Source organism: Pelodiscus sinensis, chromosome 30, assembly GCF_052426305.1.
Source record: "Pelodiscus sinensis isolate ZL-2025 chromosome 30, ASM5242630v1, whole genome shotgun sequence".
In the NCBI taxonomy this organism is placed as follows: Eukaryota; Metazoa; Chordata; order Testudines; family Trionychidae; genus Pelodiscus; species Pelodiscus sinensis.
The window spans coordinates 4475552-4493180 of record NC_143081.1 but is presented as its reverse complement, the minus strand read 5'-3'; the positions used below and the strand labels follow the sequence as shown (position 1 = coordinate 4493180).

At 54.1% G+C, this 17629-nt stretch overlaps 1 protein-coding gene and 1 gene segment (V, D, J or C); both read left to right on the top strand.

The window, feature by feature from the left end:
- Nucleotides 1-2942: 2942 nt before the first annotated feature.
- On the top strand, nt 2943-17286 carry LOC102449555 (immunoglobulin heavy constant gamma 2-like). The segment is given in 7 exon segments: nt 2943-2973; nt 4155-4448; nt 4865-5185; nt 5318-5644; nt 5968-6303; nt 16165-16298; nt 16535-17286. Coding segments are annotated over 7 exon segments (1527 nt in total).
- Nucleotides 8966-10499, top strand: LOC149521022 (uncharacterized). The gene is made up of 2 exons (XM_089774119.1): nt 8966-9539; nt 9908-10499. Exons 1-2 carry the CDS (start codon nt 8966-8968, stop codon nt 10453-10455), a joined length of 1122 nt encoding a protein of 373 aa, XP_089630245.1. The 3' UTR covers nt 10456-10499.
- Nucleotides 17287-17629: the final 343 nt, after the last annotated feature.

Sequence of the window (17629 nt, the reverse complement as noted above, 5' to 3'; positions counted from 1 at the left end):
AGGGCTGTGGGTTGGGAGTGACGGGCAGTAGCAGGGCTGGGGGGCCAGGAGTGGGCTAGCAGGAGGTGTGGGTCAGGAGTGAGGGGCACCAGCTGAGTGAGTAGCACTGGCAGGACTCGGGGTGTAGGGCTGGGCAGGCAGGAGCTGTGGGTCAGAAGTGAGAGGCACTGGCGGTGCTGGGTGCCAGGGCTCGCCTAGCAGGGGCTGGAGGTTGGGAGTGAAGGGCACCAGCAGGGCTGGGCTTGTAGATCTAGGTTGTCTGGGGCTATGGGTTGGGAGCAAGGAGCACAGGCTGGGCTGGGGGGGCCGGGGCTGGGCTGGCAAGGGCTGCAGGTTGGGACTGAGTGGGACCAGCAGGGCTAGAGGAGCCCAGGGCTAGGTTAGCAGGGTCTGTGGGTCAGGAAGAGGGTCCCTGGCAGGGCTCAGGGAACCCAGGGCTGGGCTAGCTGGGGCTGTGGGTTGGGACTGAGGGGCAGTAGCAGGACTGGGGGAGCCCAGGCCTGGGCTAGCAGGGGCTGCAGGTTGGGAGTGAGGGACACCAGCAGAGCTGCGGAGCAGGAAGCTCTGGGTGGGGAGTGAGGGGCACTGGCAGGATGCGGGGTGTAAGGCCAGGCTAGCAGGGGCTGCAGGTTGGGAGTGAGGGGCACCGGCAAGGCTGGGGTTGTAGGGTTAGGCTTGGTTGGGCTGCAGGTCAAGAGCACCAGCAAGGGTTGGAGTGGGGGCTGGGTTAACAGGGGCTACGGATCAGGAGTGAAGGGCAGTGGCAGGACTGAGGTTGTAGGGCTGGGCTAGCTGGAGCAGCAGGTCAGGAGTCAGGGGCACTGGTAGAGCGGGGGAGCCCAGGGATGAGCAGGCATGGGCTATAGATCAGGAGTGAGGAGCACTGGCAGGACTCGGGGTGTAGGGCTGGGCGGAGTGGAGCTGTGGGTCAGGAGTCGGGGCATTGGCAGAGCTGGGGGGCAAAGGCTGGGCAGGCAGGAACTGTGGGTCAGGAGTGAGGGGCATCAGCAAGATTGGGGTTGTTGGGCTGGGCTGGATGAGGCTGTGGGTGGGGAGTGAAGGGCACTGGCAGGGTTGGGGGCCAGTGCTGAGCAGGCAGGAATTGTGGGTTGGGAGAGAGGGGCATTGGCAGGGCTTGGGTTGTAGTGCTGGGCTGGTTGGGGTTACGGGTTGGGAATGAGGGGCACCAGCAGGGCTGGGGTTGTAGGCCTAGGCTGGCTGAGGCTATAGGTCAGGATCAAGGAGCACAGGCTGGGCTGGGGGGCCAGGGCTTGGTTGTCAGCAGCTGCAGGTTGGGAATGTAGGGGACCAGCAGAGCTTGGGTTGTAGGGTTAGGCTTGGTTGGGCTGCAGGTCAAGGGCACCAGCAGGGCTTGGAGTGGGGGCTGGGTTAACAGGGGCTACGGATCAGGAGTGAAGGGCAGTGGCAGGGCTGAGGTTGTAGGGCTGGGCTAGCTGGAGCAGCAGGTCAGGAGTCAGGGGCACTGGTAGAGCGGGGGAGCCCAGGGATGGGCAGGCATGGGCTATAGATCAGGAGTGAGGAGCACTGGCAGGACTCAGGGTGTAGGGCTGGGCTGGGTGGAGCTGTGGGTCAGGAGTCGGGACATTGGCAGGGCTGGGGGACAAAGGCTGGGCAGGCAGGAACTGTGGGTCAGGAGCAAGGGGCATTGGCAGAGCTGGGGTTGTAGGGCTGGGCGGGTTGGGGTTACGGGTTGGGAATGAGAGACACCAGCAGGGCTGGAGGAGCTGAGGGCTGGGCAAGGAGCTATAGGTCAGGAGCGAGGAGCACCGGCAGGACTTGGGGTGTAGGGCTTGGCAGGCAGGAACTGTGGGTCGGGGGTGAGAGGCACTGGTGGTGCTGGGGGGCAGGGCTGGGCTAGCAGGGGCTATAAGTTGGGAATGAGGGGCACCAGCAGGACTGGGGGTGTAGGGCTAGTCTGGCTGAGCCTATAGGTCAGGATCAGGGAGCACAGTCTGGGCTGGGGTGGGGGGCAGGGCTGGGCTGGCAGGGGCTGTACGTTGGGAATGAAGGGGACCAACAGAGCCGGAGAGCAGTGAGCTCTGGGTTGAGAGTGAGGGGCACCGGCAGGGCTTGGGGCTGGTCTGGCAGGGGCTGCAAGTCAGGGATGAGGAGCACAGGCTGGGCTGGGGGAGCCCAGGGCTGGGTTATCAGGGGCTGCAGATCAGGAGTGAAGGGCACTGGCGGGGCTGGGGTTGTAGGGCTTGGCTAGTTGGAGCAGCAGGTCAGGAGTGAGGGATACCAGCAGAGGGGGGAGCCCAGGGTTGGGCAGGCAGTAACTGTGGGTTGGGAGTGAGGAGCACCAGCAGGGGTGGGGTTGCAGGCCTGGGCTGGGTGGGGCTGTGGGTCGGGAGTGAAAGGCATCAGCAGGACTGGGGTTGTTGGGCTGAGCTGGATGGGGCTGTGGGTCAGGAGTGAAGGGCACCGGCATGGCTGGGGGGCCAGAGCTGGGTAGGCAGGAACTGTGGGTTGGGAGTGAGGGGCACTGGCAGAGCTGGGGTTGTAGGGCTGGGCTGGCTAGGGCTGTGGGTCAGAAGCGAGGGGCACCTAAGATCTTTGACCATCTCTTTGAACCCAACTCCCTAACCACAACGTCCCAAACCTTACCCTCAAATCCTGACTATCGACGTCTCAGGCTGCCATGGCCTTGAGATGTGTAGACTTCTCCTTGTTATTTCTTTTTAAAGGACATAGTGTGATAGGTCCCTGACCTTCGATTTCTAGACCATTGTGCGACAAGTCCTAGAGAACAATTCTACCCTTAACCATAACCCCAGCACTATTCCTAATCACCTTAACCTAACCCCACCAGGGTTCTGCATCACCAGTCGGGTATCAAACATCCTGGCAGCAGAAGTGTCATTTCTCTTGGGAAATTGGCCTCATGGGTTAGAAGCCCAGAGTCTCAGTTGCCCCTCTCAGAAATGGCAGGAGAACAGGTGGGAAACTCAGTAGGTGAATGGTTTCAAAACGGGTAGAAATCCACCCAAAAAGGGTCCAATATTGAACTGGAGCATGGGAAGGTAATAAACCCTGAGCATTTCATTCTTCCTCGGTCTCCCTTTGCTCTTAACCCAAACCACTCACCCTTAGCCCTCCTCGCCTACAGATAATATTAACCCTCACTCTCACCCACAGAGCTCACATGGCCAGGTTGACTTGGAAAGTCCCGGCCTTTCCTAAGAATGGTCCAGGGACTTCCCAGGACACTAACCAACACAGTGAGCAACAGACGTTTGCGGGGGTCGATGATTTTAGCAATGAACTTAGGAGCCTAATGAAAGTATGATATTTACTGATGCTATGCTGCTAATACTGCAAGTATAACGTGTGCACCTCTTCAGACAGAGCTCTAAGAAGCCAAAAGTTAGTGACACGACAACTCTTTGGAGAGCCCTCTAAGGCTATGTCTAGACTGCAGGCTTCTTTCGAAAGAGGCTCTTTTGAAAGATCGCATCTAGACAGCAGGCGGATCTTTCGATAGAGGAAATCCGCTTTTTCGAAAGAGAGCACCCAGCGAGTCTGGATGCTCTCATTCGAAGACGGCCTCTTTACATTGTAGAACGCCTTCTTTCGAAAGAGGAACTTTCGAAAGAAGGCGTTCTTCCTTGTGAAACGAGGTTTACCGCCATCGAAAGAAAAGCCGCGATCTTTCGAAATAATTTCGAAAGAACGCGGCTTGAGTCTGGACGCAGGGGAAGTTTTTTCGGGAAAAGGCTACTTTTCCCGAAAAAACCCCTGAGTCTGGACACGGCCTAAGTGTCTCCATGAATGACACTTCTACAGTCAAAATCTTGTGTTGTTTCTAGCTGCAGAAGCTGAGATTCATTCAAGGGGAATTTCTCTGCCACTTAAACATTTAATGCTACCTCCAGTTATTGGTACAATCCTCCATTTGGTGAAATTGATCCTTTGTATGGCTCAATGCAACATCTCTTCCTGACTCTGCATTGACCTGCTGTGACTCTGTCCCTTCTTCTTTCTCTCTCTGCCTCGCTTTCCCCTCTGAGCCTTTCTGTGTCTTTCGTATTTGATGTGGAAGTCCTTTAGGCTCATCCTAAGAACATATTAACACGGAGCATGGTGTGGGCTGAGTTGGGGCCACAGCTCACGGTCTTTTTCTTCCTCCTTTGCAGCTAGTCCCAGAGCCCCGTCTGTCTTTCCCCTCACCTCCTGCCCTGGAGAAGCTACCACATCCCAGGTCACCTTCGGCTGCCTGGTTAAAGGCTATTTCCCCGAGCCAGTCACCGTGCAGTGGACCCCCAACACCTCGGGTGTGAAGGACTACCCCTCCGTGCTGCAAACTTCCAGTGGCCTCTACTCGCTGAGCAGTCAGGTCACCGTCTCGGACAGCAGCTGGGAAGACAACACCTATCACTGCACCGTTAAGCACGAGCCCACCAGCTCAAGCATCACCAAGGAAATCCCAAGTAGGAGCAGCGCGGACGAGAGAGGAGAGCGAGAGGGGGTCACTAAAGTGGTGACGGCTGCAGGGAGAGAGGGTGGGAGTCTATGAGTGTGGGGAGATGTTCGTATCACTGCTGTGGGTGGATGGAGGGAAAGAGAGGGACACCAGGAGGACACTAGAATGTCTGGGGTTAGGTGGATGGTGTTGGATCTAGATAGAGAGCATGTGAGACTATGTAGAGAAAGGGGGAGGGATGAGAAGAGAGAGACCCTGAAAAGAGAAGCAACGGATGTGGCACTGTTGGGAAAAGGTGTCTCTGAAGGAGGCACCATGCTGTTGGGAACAGAATGCCAGATGGGAGGCCCAAGCTATGTGGAAAGGGGTGGAGGGACCGGTAGGGGACGACACAACAATTAACACTTGCCACCCTTCTTCCAGAATCCTCCACTCCCCAGCCTCCCACTGTGCAAGTCTACCACTCCTCCTGCAAACTCACCCCCGGCACCATCGACCTCCTCTGCCATGTCTCCGGCTTCTACCCCACACCCGTGACGGTGGAATGGCTGGTGGACGGAGAGTCCGGGGTGCTTCATGGAGAAACGGCCCCTGCCACGAGGGACGCTGGTGGCCGCACCTTCAGCACCCACAGCAACGCCAGCGTCTCCCAGGAAGACTTTATGCAAGACAAGATGTACACCTGCAGAGTGTCCCACCCAGGCACCGGGACCACGGAGGAGGACTATGCCCGCAAGTGCAAAGGTAACACTGAGCTGGGATGCCTGGGAAGGGGGGGGGGGACACTGGGCTGGGTTCGAGGGAGAGGGGAGGCTGGGGTGGGCTCGGACAGGGGAGACCAGACCTAGTGTTTGATGTGGGCTCTCTTGTTTCCAGATGTACCTACAACCACCAGTAACATCCTCGTCTTCACGGTGCCGCCATCCCCTGAGGAACTGTACGTGGGCCAGAGCCCCAAGGTCACCTGCCTGGTCGTCAACCTGCCTAACGATGCTGACCTAAGAGTGGTCTGGTCCCGGGAGAAGACAGGGCCCCTTAGCCCGGAACCCCTCACTTTGACTGAGCAGCACAACCGCACCTTCACGGCCTCCAGCTCTCTGCCCATATTCACCCGTGACTGGGAGGATGGAGAGAAATACAGCTGCAAAGTGGAGCACTCGGAGCTTCCCACACCGATCATCAAATCCATCTCCAAGAAGCAAGGTAGGAGGAGGGTATGGTCCCCAAGGGAGAGACCCCTACTACAGCCCCCAGCAGGGAGGGATGGTCTTGCAGGGGGAATCCCAGCCCCTAACAACCTGAAATTCTTGCCCTGGGTCCCTTTCCATTCCCATGTGAGATGGAGACTATCCCTACCTATCTTTGCTACATCCCAGGACTACCCAGTCCCTAGCTCCTCCATCCTGGAGGAGTGAAGGCATGTTCCTGTAAGCCCCACCCTTCTTACACACATGCACAGGCCCCATGTGGCCCCAGCACAGTGATGTTCATGGCTCATCTGTGTCCTCCATCCCCACCCACACAAGGCAAGATGTCTCCTCCAAGTGTCTATCTCCTGCGCCCCCACCCTGATGAGTTGAGCAGCAACGGAGACTCCGTCAGCCTCACCTGCCTGGTGCGGGGCTACTATCCTGCGGAAATCTCAGTGAAGTGGATGGAGAACCACGAATCCCAAACCAGCATGAAACCTGTTACCACCTCATCCATGAAGGAAGGAGATGGCGACTCGACCTACTTCCTCTATAGCAAGTTACCAGTTGACAAGACCAGCTGGAACAATGGGGTCACCTACACCTGCATGGTCATCCATGAAGCCCTGAAGCCACTGAAGTTCACCCAACGCAACATCCGCAGTGTCCCTGGTAAATGAAGATGGCTCCTCCCAGCCCCACTGCTAGCATTGTTTGATAGAGCTTCCTGTAAATAATCTCTGTGCCATTAGTGATGACAAGTGAATAAATGGAACTAGTGTGATCTCACCCCCAAGTCTCCTTGTTGCGGTGTCACTGCGTGATGTCTGTGGGTTGCCCAAGGGGCAGAAATTCTAAGGCCTGGATCTGAGACATGCCAAGATACTCCAAGGCTGAGGATCCTGATACCCAGTCCTGTGTGTGTGTGTACATCTTTACCATGGAGGGATGGGTGGATACATGATGAGCTGTTGTGGAATGAAGGATGGGTGGATACATGGGGTTGATGATGTGGAAGGAAGGATGGGTGGATACAGGAGTTGATGATGTGGAAGGAAGGATGGGTGGATACAGGAGTTGATGATGTGGAAGGAAGGATGGGTGGATACAGGAGTTGATGATGTGGAAGGAAGGATGGGTAGATACCATGAAAAGGACAGGTTTCAACCATGGAAGGAAGGGTGGGTAGATACATGGGTAGTTGCCAAGAAAGTAAGGATGGGTTGACACATGGACCCATGGAAGTAAGAAAAGGCTGATACCATTGCAGAAAGGATGAGTAGATGCCAAGGTAGAAGATGAGGAAGGAAGGATGCTAAATGCCATGCAAGGAAGCATAGGTTGATGCCATGCGACAAAGGATAATACAATACCATGGAAGAAAGGATGGGTAGAGGGCATGTTGTAAAGAGTAGGTAGATGCCACGTTAGGAAGGTTCAGTGGCTATATCATGGAAGCCGTGTTGGAGACAGTTTATCATATACATAGAAATGGCAAAGGAATAGACACATTCATACGCCGCTCAGCTGGGTGGCTGTGTGTTTGGAGAAGGGGTTTCAAGGATACGTATGCATTTCCGAGAGGAATAAGATGCCAGTTGATATCAAAGGATGAGAAAATTATATGGAGCAAAGTAGCACCTGCACCCCAACTGAGACTAAGGCCGACTTGGGCATACACTCTGTGGGAGACAGTCCTGGTGTCAAATGTCTCACACTTAATAGAGCACAAAGGGAGAAGAAACAGACACCAAGATGGGAAGAAACCTTTTCAAGCTCACATCAGTTACCAAGTCAGTATCAGAACCCAGTAGTATTAGACTGTATTTTAATGGGGAAGTGATGGCTGGAAAGTTTACGAGTGCCATAGGGGTAGAACTATATACATGGGTGGGGATTGGTGGGTACATCTATGGAGAAGGTTGGAGAAGGTGCCCATTCTGAAGGTTGAAGGAATGGATAAATGGATGACCATAGAAAGGCTGTGATTGGAGGATGGAGAGACAAGGATAGGTGGGGACGCATGAATGTGTAAGGGAAAGGAGGAATGTCTTTTTAGGGTAAGGAAACAACACCAATGGAGATGGACAGTAATAGGAAAATTAGAATGGATGGATGGATGGATAAGGGATTCATGGGGAGTTGGATGGATGGATGGATGGATGGATGGATGGATGGATGGATGGATGATTCATGGGGAATTAGAAGCATGGATGGATGGATGTTTCATGGGGAATTGGATGGATGGATGGATGGATGGGCAGGGACAGATGATGAGTGACAGGTGTATGAGGATGAATGGGTGAGTGAATAAGTCAATGGAAGGACGGACGACTTTATAGATCTGCCAATGGATGAATGAGCATTAATGGGGACAGATGGTCATGGGTGCTGGGATTAAGCAATGAATAAATAATTAAATTGGGTTGAGCGGGTGGATGGGTTATGGAAGGATGGATGTGGAGGTAGGAGTGCTGTGTTCATAGATCAATATGAAGGGATGATTTATATGGGGGATGAAGGTTCAAGGTAAGGAATGGATGGAGTGTAGGATGCCTGGGTGGGTAGTTGGATTGCTGGATGTTAGAGCCATCACTGGCATCTCATTCAGGCAAGACCATCTCTAGGCTATTACCATTGTGCGGGGATAAATACACACCCCGCACCTCCTGCCACTCCAGACAGGAGCAGATGTCCCATGGGAATTTTCCCAACAGAGTCCATGGGAGGAAGTAATTCAAGTACTCTGCCCCCCCCATACAACTCACCTGCTAGCTAGGAGGCTAAAGGTTCTCCCCCCAACACCTGACCCTCAGTGGCAACTGAGGAGGCAGATCTGGGGCAACGTACAGCAAATTCCTCAAGCTGGGATCAGCTGAAGGGACTCAGTCCCGGCAAAGCAACAGCAGTAGTAGGGCTGTTATCTGGAGTACATGCTAAGCAGGGGCTAATCCAAGGCCGTGTCCACACTCAGGGGTTCTTTCGAAAAAAGTACCCTTTTTTCGAAAGAACTTCCCCTGCGTCCAGACTCAAGCCGCGTTCTTTCGAAATTAAATCGAAAGAACGCGGCTTTTCTTTCGACGGCGGTAAACCTCGTTTCACGAGGAAGAACGCCTTTTTCGAGGGAGATCCATCGAAAGAACGTGAGTCTGGACGGGGGGAGCCCTTTCTTTCGAAAGAATTGGCCTCCAGGAACAAGCCCTGGTGGACAATCTGGGCCATGGGTTGCACGTCTGTGGTTCCTGGCTGCAGCCATTCCTTAAAGGGACAGGCGCACCCTCACAGCCACTTGTTGCAGACAAGGAGCCAGAGCACACGGCGACCTTGCTGCAGCATGTCACAGCCCCAAGAGCGTCCTGGCCCTTCCTCCGAGCCTTCTGGGGACCCAGACAAGGGCTCCAAGCGCCGGGCACCATCCTGGTCCGGCGCAGAGATCAAGAGCCTGCTGGAGCTGTGGGGAGAGGAGGAGGCCTTACAGGCCCTCAAAAGCCGGCGGCGAAATGCCGACATTTATGGCCGCATGGCTGAAGCCCTGGCCCAGAAGGGCCACTACCCCCGCACCCAGGACCAGGTGCGCTCCAAAGTGAAGGAGCTGCGGCAGGGCTACGCCAAAGCCAGGGAGGAGAGCTCCCGGTCTGGGGCAGCCCCCCACTACTGCCCCTACTACCCAGAGCTGGACCAGATCCTGGGTGGCAGTGCAGAAGCACGCACACCACGAAGGTTCGTGCAGTCCGGACTGGCAGACCCGGTGGTGGACGCTCCAGAGCGGGAGCTACAGCACTCTGGAGACGGGGACATGGGCCCAGAGGAGGAGGACACCGAGGAGACGGCAACCCTCACCCTGGAGCCAGTGACCCAGACCTCTGAGGCCTCCCAGGCGTCATCTGGCGCGGGAGAGGAAGCAGCAGGTGAGTACAGTGAGGTTGTGTCACACCCGGGGGGGGGGAGGTAGGTGGGTGGGTGCACAGTGGGTGATGCACAAGGGAAACCTGTCATGCTCAGGCTGATGCCCAGGTCACACACACACACACACACACACACACAGTGTGACCTTCAGAATGTGTGCTTCCCCTGTCTCAAGGGAGAGGGCATGCCCTTTTGGACAGCTGTTGCACACATGACTGATTGTGATAGAAATGTAGCCGTGTCACTCTGATCTGAAGAAGTGGGTCTGGCCCTGGAAAGCTCATCCCCTAATAAACCATCCTGTTAGTATTGTAAGTGCTACAGAGTCCAGTTTATAGGACTGATTGTGTCTTCTTCTTTTCCTCCACAGCCGGACCAGCCGTGGAAGAGGGCCGCAGCACCCCAGCCCCACCTCCATCTCCATCTCCACCTCAGAGACATGGGAGCCGCAGACACAGGCGTGTCTACGCCGACATCCTCCGGCAGCACGTCGAGGCTGTGCAGGAGCAGAATGCCATCCTGCTACGGAGGGCGGAGGCAGAGGAGCGGTGGCGTGATCGGCTCATGAATGAGCTGGTCCTGCAGCGCACGGTGCTGTACGCCACCCTGAGGGAGGTCAGCGGCTTGCCTGCTGCTGTGCCAGGTCCTGCTCCTCCAGCACCCCATGACCCCACCCCACCAAACCCCCCTTCCACAACAGCAGCCCTTTCCCCCCTTGGACCTCCCTCTCCCCCAGCCCCCCCAGCTCCCCAGCCCCTCTCTCCCCCTGGCCCTCCTCTCCCCCAGGCTTCCACGTCCCAAGAGCCCCCCAGCAGCCAGCCAACCGACAGGTACATCACCCGATCCCGTAGCCGGGGAGCACCCCAAACACGAGGCCCAGGCAGGAAAGGGAAATCTGCCAAGCCCCGTTCAACCTGATCCCCTTCCCCCCTCCAGGTTTCCAGTCCCCTTCCCCCCTCCAGGTTTCAATGACCCCCATCACCCCACTTATTAAGCACACACAAAGGGTTAAAGGAACTGTTTGTTTATTGTATATAGTTTGGCAACAACAAAAATGAAAAAAATTTTTGTTCTTTTGCCACATTGTTGGATAATATGTACAAAATTTTAAATAAGTAAAGAGAACATTTTATTTTGAAACACACCCTGGTGTAAGTGATGTGTCCAAACTGGGTCAGGAGATGGGTTGTGGAGGGAAGCTTCTATTGGGGGCCAGGGCCCAGTCCCCAGGCAGAAGCCCCTCAGTGCACTCAGTGGCCTCCACTGGAGAATTGCTCCCGGAGGGCCTCCCGGATGCCAACTGCAGACCGGTGAGCCTGGCGGATGGCAGCTGTCCGGGGCTGGGCAAAGAGCCTCTCCTGGCCATCAGCAGCTCTCCCCCACCCTGGTAGGAAGGCCTCCCCTTTCCTCTCCACGAGGTTATGGAGGACGCAACACGCGGCCACCACCTCGGGGATGTTGGTCTCCCCCATGTCGAGGCGTGTGAGCAAGCACCGGAATCTGCCCTTTAAACGTCCAAACGCACATTCCACCTGGTTGCGAGCCCGGTTAAGGCGAGCATTAAACTGCTCCTTGCTCACATCCAGGTGGCCGGTGTAGGGCTTCATCAGCCACGGCATCAGGGGATAGGCGGCATCGGCCACTATGCACACCGGCATGTGCACATCCCCAACCGCAAACTGGCGATGGGGGAAAAGTGTTCCTGCCTGAAGCCTCCGGTACAGGTACGAGTTTCTGAAGATGCGGGCATCGTGTGCCCGCCCTGACCACCCAACACAAATGTCTGAAAACTGTCCACGATGGTCGACCAGGGCCTGGAGGACCATAGAAAAGTAGCCCTTTCGATTGATGAATTGGGCTGCTCGATGGGGCGGTGCACGGATGGCAATGTGTGTCCCATCGAGCGCTCCTCCGCAATTGGGGAAGCCGAGGGCAGCAAAGCCGGCCATGACGCTGTCCAGATCCGGTAGACAGATGAGCCTGTTGAGCAGCTCCGAATTGATGGCCCTCACCACCTGCAGAACGAGACAGACAACAAAGTGTTAGAAGGGGTGCCTTATGTCTTAGGAGGAGAACCCACCGCCCACCTTCCCTCTCAAACAGCCCGGGAATCCCCTCCTCAGAACCCCCCCCCCCACAATTCAGGGTGAGTGGAGGAGCTCCCTCCCACTCCCACTCCCACTCCACTTGGCCCTTCCTGACAGTCTCCCTTCCCCCCACCCCAAACTGTGACTGTCCCCAGACATTGACTTACCTCCATCAAGACGGCCCCGACAGTAGATCTCCCCACGCCAAATTGGTGTCCCACGGAGCGGTAGCTGTCGGGGGTTGCCAGCTTCCAGAGGGCAATGGCGACCCTCTTTTCCAGGGGGATGGCGGGCCGCAGGTGGGTGTCTTGCCGTTGCAGAGCAGGGGCGAGCCAGGTACAGAGCTCCTGGAAAGTGGTCTTTCTCATGCGGAAGTTCCGTAGCCAGTCTTGGTCATCCCAGATCTCCATCACGAGCCGGTCCCACCATTCAGAGCTGGTGTCAAACCTCCAAACACGCCTGTCCACGAAAAAGTTCGGAGGCAAGGGCAGTGTGGCTGCTGGACGGGGGAACCCCTCGTCCCTCTGGTCTGGGTCCAGCTCGGGAAGGAGCCTCATGATTGTCTCACGAAGATGCAGCAACAGCTGCAGTATGGTGGTGTGGGGCCATCGCCTGCCCAGGGGCAGCTCTGGCTCCATGCCACAAATAAGGGTCTGCAAGCAGAAAAACCTCAAAAGAAAAAAGCTGCTGGGGTGTCCCAGGAAGCTGAGCACTCCAAACAAGCACTGCAATGCCTTGCAAAATTCCTCAAGGGACAGCAAAGGCAGCTGCAGGAGCAGAGCAACGGGTGTTCAGGAGTGTCCCTCTCACCACGCGTCTCTGCAAAGGGCAGGCAGGCAGCACCCGGAAGGAAATGCTGCCCCCATGCCCTGGCAGAAGCAGTTCCGGGTGGCTTTCAATTTCGAAAGAGCGTCCGGCAGTCTGGACGCTCTTTTTCGAAATAGCGGATCGATCTTTCGATCCGCGCATTGTAGTCTAGACGCGCTCTTTCGAAAGAGCCTCTTTCGAAAGATGCTTTCGAAAGAGGCTCTTTCGAAAGAAGCCTGCAGTCTAGACATAGCCCAACAGACTAGCTCTGCTGACATAGAGGGTCCAGGTAGTGGGGTGGCACAAACAATCAGATTCCCCAATTGCCCTGACATGAGCCCCTCCTCCAACCTGCCCTTCCCGCCCCCCCCCCCCCACACACACACACTGCCCCCTTCCATGTGTGTATCAACCCCAGGTTGGATGGCTGAGCGCAGGCCTCAAATGGATCAGCACAGAGATCACACTTGGTGTTGGGTGGAGAGCCTGCAGTGGCAATGTTAGGGCTGTTATCCTGGGGGCAACACGGATGCTAGATGTGGAGGAGAGTGGGGGGGTTGGCTGAAAGACAGAGAGAGAGAGAGTGAGATCAGTTCAGTGCACATGGACCTATATGTAACATTCCATGGCACAGGGAACCTTTCACCTGGGCTGTTGTGCTTGCACACACCAAGGCTGTGTCTACACTGGGCCACTTATTCCGGAAAATCAGCCGCTTTTCCGGAATAAGCTGTGAGCTGTCTACACTGGCCCTTGAATTTCTGGAAAAGCAACGACCTTGAACTGTACAAAATCAGCCGCTATTCCGGAAAAACTATTCTGCTCCCGCTCGGGCATAAGTCCTTATTCCGGAACACTGTTCCGGAAAAAGGCCAGTGTAGACAGCCCAGTAGTCTTTTCCGGAAAAAAGCCCCGGTCGTGGAAATGATGATCGGGGCTCTTTTCCAGAAAAGCGCGTCTACATTGGCCACGGACGCTTTTCCGGGAAAAGGGCTTTTCCGGAAAAGCATCCTGCCAATGTAGACGCTCTTTTTCCAGAAATACTTATTACGAAAACTATTCTGTTTTAAGCATTTCCGGAAATTCATGCCAGTGTAGACACAGCCCAAGAGACACATAACACAAGGAGAGACAAACACGCCCCCCACCTATTCATACACCTGTTATCATAGAATCATAGAATACTAGGACTGGAAGGGACCTCGAGAGGTCATCGAGTCCAGTCTCCTGCCCTCATGGCAGGACCAAATACTGTCTAGACCATCCCTGATAGACATTTATCTAACCTACTCTTAAATATCTCCAGCGATGGAGATTTCACAACCTCCCTAGGCAATTTATTCCAGTGTTTGACCACCCTGACAGTTAGGAACTTTTTCCTAATGTCCAACCTAAACCTCCCTTGCTGCAGATTAAGCCCATTGCTTCTTGTTCTATCCTCAGAACAAGGATAGAACAAACCGTTCTCCAAACTCCTTTAGGAAAGGGAGCTAACTCAGGGAGGGTCAAACTTCAGGGGCCACCATCTTTCATGTCCAAGAGAATCCATCCAGAAAATACCTGTGGTTCTCTTAAGAAAAGTAACAAAACTTGTTAAGGTGCATTGAGATGGGGATCATGGACGCACCTGCATGAAGTCCAGACATTCTGGTCTTTGGGGGCCTTCCCCAACATGATAGCCTCCAGGCACCTTACTTAATCCTGAGGATTTAGCCTCTCATAATTTGCAAACAGGGAAACTAAGACATATTGAAATTCAATAGCTGGCAAGTTTCATTGTCCGGGTACATGGCTGTGGCCACATAGGATGAGTGAGAGGAGAATTGGGAGGCTCTTTGTCCATTCCATCACTGTGGGCTGTGGTGGATGAACAGACGGAAGGAAAGTTTGTGTGGGAGACAGGGATGGATGTGTCTAAAGATGGACAGATGTAAGCATCAATGGATAAATGAATGGATGGGTGTAGCTAGAGAGAGATGGATGGAGGCATGCTTCTCTGGATGATTGGATGGGTGGAGAGGAGCAATGGATGGATGGACAGAAGGATGGATGAATGCTTCGATGGTGTAGCTAGAGAGAGATGGATGGAGATGTGCTTCTATGGATGGATGATTGGATGAGTGGAGGTGGATGGAGGCATGAATGGATGGACAGAAGGATGGAAGATGGATGTGTCTAGGGATGGATTGTTGGGTGGTTTGTGACATATATCTAGAGATGGAAGTGTGGAGAGGCATAGATGGATGGATGGATGGAGGTGTCTAAGAATGGACTGATGGATGGGTAGAAAGAAGGTTTATGGTCATGGATAAATGGAGAATGGAGAGGCAACTGGGGATGGAAGGATGGATAAATGGAAGAGAGATGGATAGGCGGTTTGTGGCCATGAATGGATGGATGTATCTAGAGTTGGCTGAATGGATGGATAGACCAGTGGAAATGTTGATGAATAGATTGGTGGTCATGGATGTAGAGATGTGGGGACACATGCATGGATGGATGGTTCATTGTTATCGGTGGATGGAGGCTTAATTGGGGATTAACAAGTGCATTGTTTTTGTGGTCAGGGTTGGAAGGATGGAGTGGTGGATTGATAGATGGTTTTGGTCATGTAGGAATGAAAGGGTGAGTGGGAGTGGATGGATGTCTCTAGAGATGGAGGAAGAGGAGCAGAGAGAGGTTGTGTCTATGGATGGATGGATGGCTTGTGTTCAGGATTGTACGGATGAACTCAGAGATCTGGAGATGGATACATGGAGGGGTTAATTTAGGATGGTTAGATGGATGGAGGTGTCTACACTGATACATCAAGAGGTGATTTGCGATCATGGATGAATACGAGTATCTAGAGAGGTATGCGAGAGAAACAGATGGAAAGATGGAGGTATCTACAAATGGATGAGTGGTTTATGGTTATGGATGAATGGAGGGGTGAGTAACAGGTGGATGGATAGATGGATAGATGGATGGATCTAGGAATGTATTGATGGGTGAATGGATGTTTTGTGATTATGCATGGATGAATGCCTCCATAGTCTTTAAAGTGCTACATTGTCCTGCATTTTGCTTCAGCTACCCCAGACTAACACGGCTACATTTCTATCACTATTCCATAGGTGGAGGTATGGAGAGGAATAGATGGAAGGATGGACTGATGGATGGATAGCTGGCTTGTGGTCATAGATGAATGGATGGAGAGGGGGTGTGGAGGGATGTACCTCAAGATGGATGGACACTTTGTGGTCATGGACGGATGGGTGGATCTAGCCATTAATGGTTGCACGCATGGATGAATGAAGGTCTCTTGGGATTCACATATGGATGGATCAGTGGGTGGTTTGTGGTCATGGATGGATGGATGTATCTAAAGATGGTTGTGTGGCCAGGCATAGATGGTTGGGTGGATTGTGGTCATTGATATACGGAGGGTTAAGTGGGAATGGGCAGATGGAGGGATGGTTTGTAGAGATGAATGGAGGGAGATGTGAGGATGGATGGGTGTGTCTAGAGATGGAAGGAAGGAGGCAGAGAGGGTTCTTTGTAGGGACGGATGGATGAGTGGTTTGTGGGGATGGATGGATGGCTTATGGCCAGGGTTAGATTGATGTACCCAGAGATAGAAGAGTGGATGGAAGGAGAGAAGGATACAGAGACTACTGTTGGATGTAGGGTCCGAGCTCTCTCTGTGACTCTGGCTGACTTGCAGTTGATGTCTCTTTCTCTCCCCGCACAGAGGTGATAATGAATGACGAGTTTTGCACCGAGGAAGGCGATGAGAAGATAGATGGTCTCTGGAGCACCATCGCGGTCTTCATCACCCTTTTCCTCTTGAGTGTGTGCTACAGCGCCACGGTGACCCTGTTCAAGGTGAGAGAGGGCAAACGGAGCAGGGATGGGAGGAGCCAGGCAAGCACAGTTGAGTGTGTCACAGGAGAGAAGGAAAGATGGGAGGTATGAAAGAGAAAGAAGAAAGGTTGCGGGAGACAGAAGGTGAATGAATGAGACGTGGATATGGAAGCAGGAAAGAAGGACACAGAGAGAGAGAGACAGAGCAGCTCCCTGGTGTGAAGCCCCTGTCATGCCCTTTGTCTCTGTCCCTTCAGGTGAAGTGGCTTTTCTCCAGCGTGGTGCAGCTGAAGCGGGGAAGGGGCCCTGAGTACAAGAACGTGATCCAGCGTGTGGTGTAGGGATGCTGCTCCCTTTCTGCCAAGACAAAGGGCCGGGGCTGCCGGCTCTTTGGCATCACTCTCCTGCCTCTCACAGCTTCTGCCTTGCATCGCTGTGCCCTGGTAGAACCCTCCGGTGCGGAGCGAGAGGGATGCACCTCCCGTGGCCTCCTCAGCCCTCAGCCACTGGGCACGCTGCCCTACCGGGAGCTGGGCTGTGACCAGACACCTCATGTCATGCAAGGAGCCAGCACTCCTAGCAAGGAACCATCCTGTGTCCCGCATCCCTCCTGCAGCCAGCAGTCCCCTGGGTCGGAGCCAGCACCCCCTAAAAGAGAAAGTGCCCATGTCCCTTTCCCCACCCGTCCAACCTAGCCATCCTCTCGAACGCTCTCCGGTTCAGAGCCAGCGCTTCCTAGAGGAGAAATTTCCCTTGTTCCATTTCCCCATGCCCATCCCACAGCAGCCAATCCCCCATGTGGGAGCGGGGCTATAGCCGGGGCGGTGTCTGTCGTGCTGTATGTTGCATATTGAGCGCCTCCCTGGGATTTGTGTGTGACGTGTTCCACACTTTCGATGTTTGCACTGAGTAACAATAAATAAGTAAAGATACAACTCAGGCTCCATTTCTTTCTCAACCCCAGACTTGAAAGGACACTTGAGAACCACCAGATGGCCACACTAAGGGTGTGTTTAGACTACACCTCTCTGTGGACAAAGAGATGTAGATTAGGCACATCGAAATTGCCTAATGAAGCAGGGATTTAAATATCTTGCGCTTCATTCGCATAAATATGGCCGCCGATTTTTTTCAAAACGGAGTGTTTTCGAAAAAAAACCTGGCTGTCTAGACACGGATCTTTCGAAAATAGACCCTTTTTCGAAAGATCCTGTATTCCTCAAAAAACGAGGTTTACAGGATCTTTTGAAAAAGGGTTTATTTTCGACAGATCTGCATCTAGACTGCCGTTTTTTCCCCAAAAACTCCATTTTGAAAAAAGCGGCGGCCATGTTTATGTTAATGAAGCACGG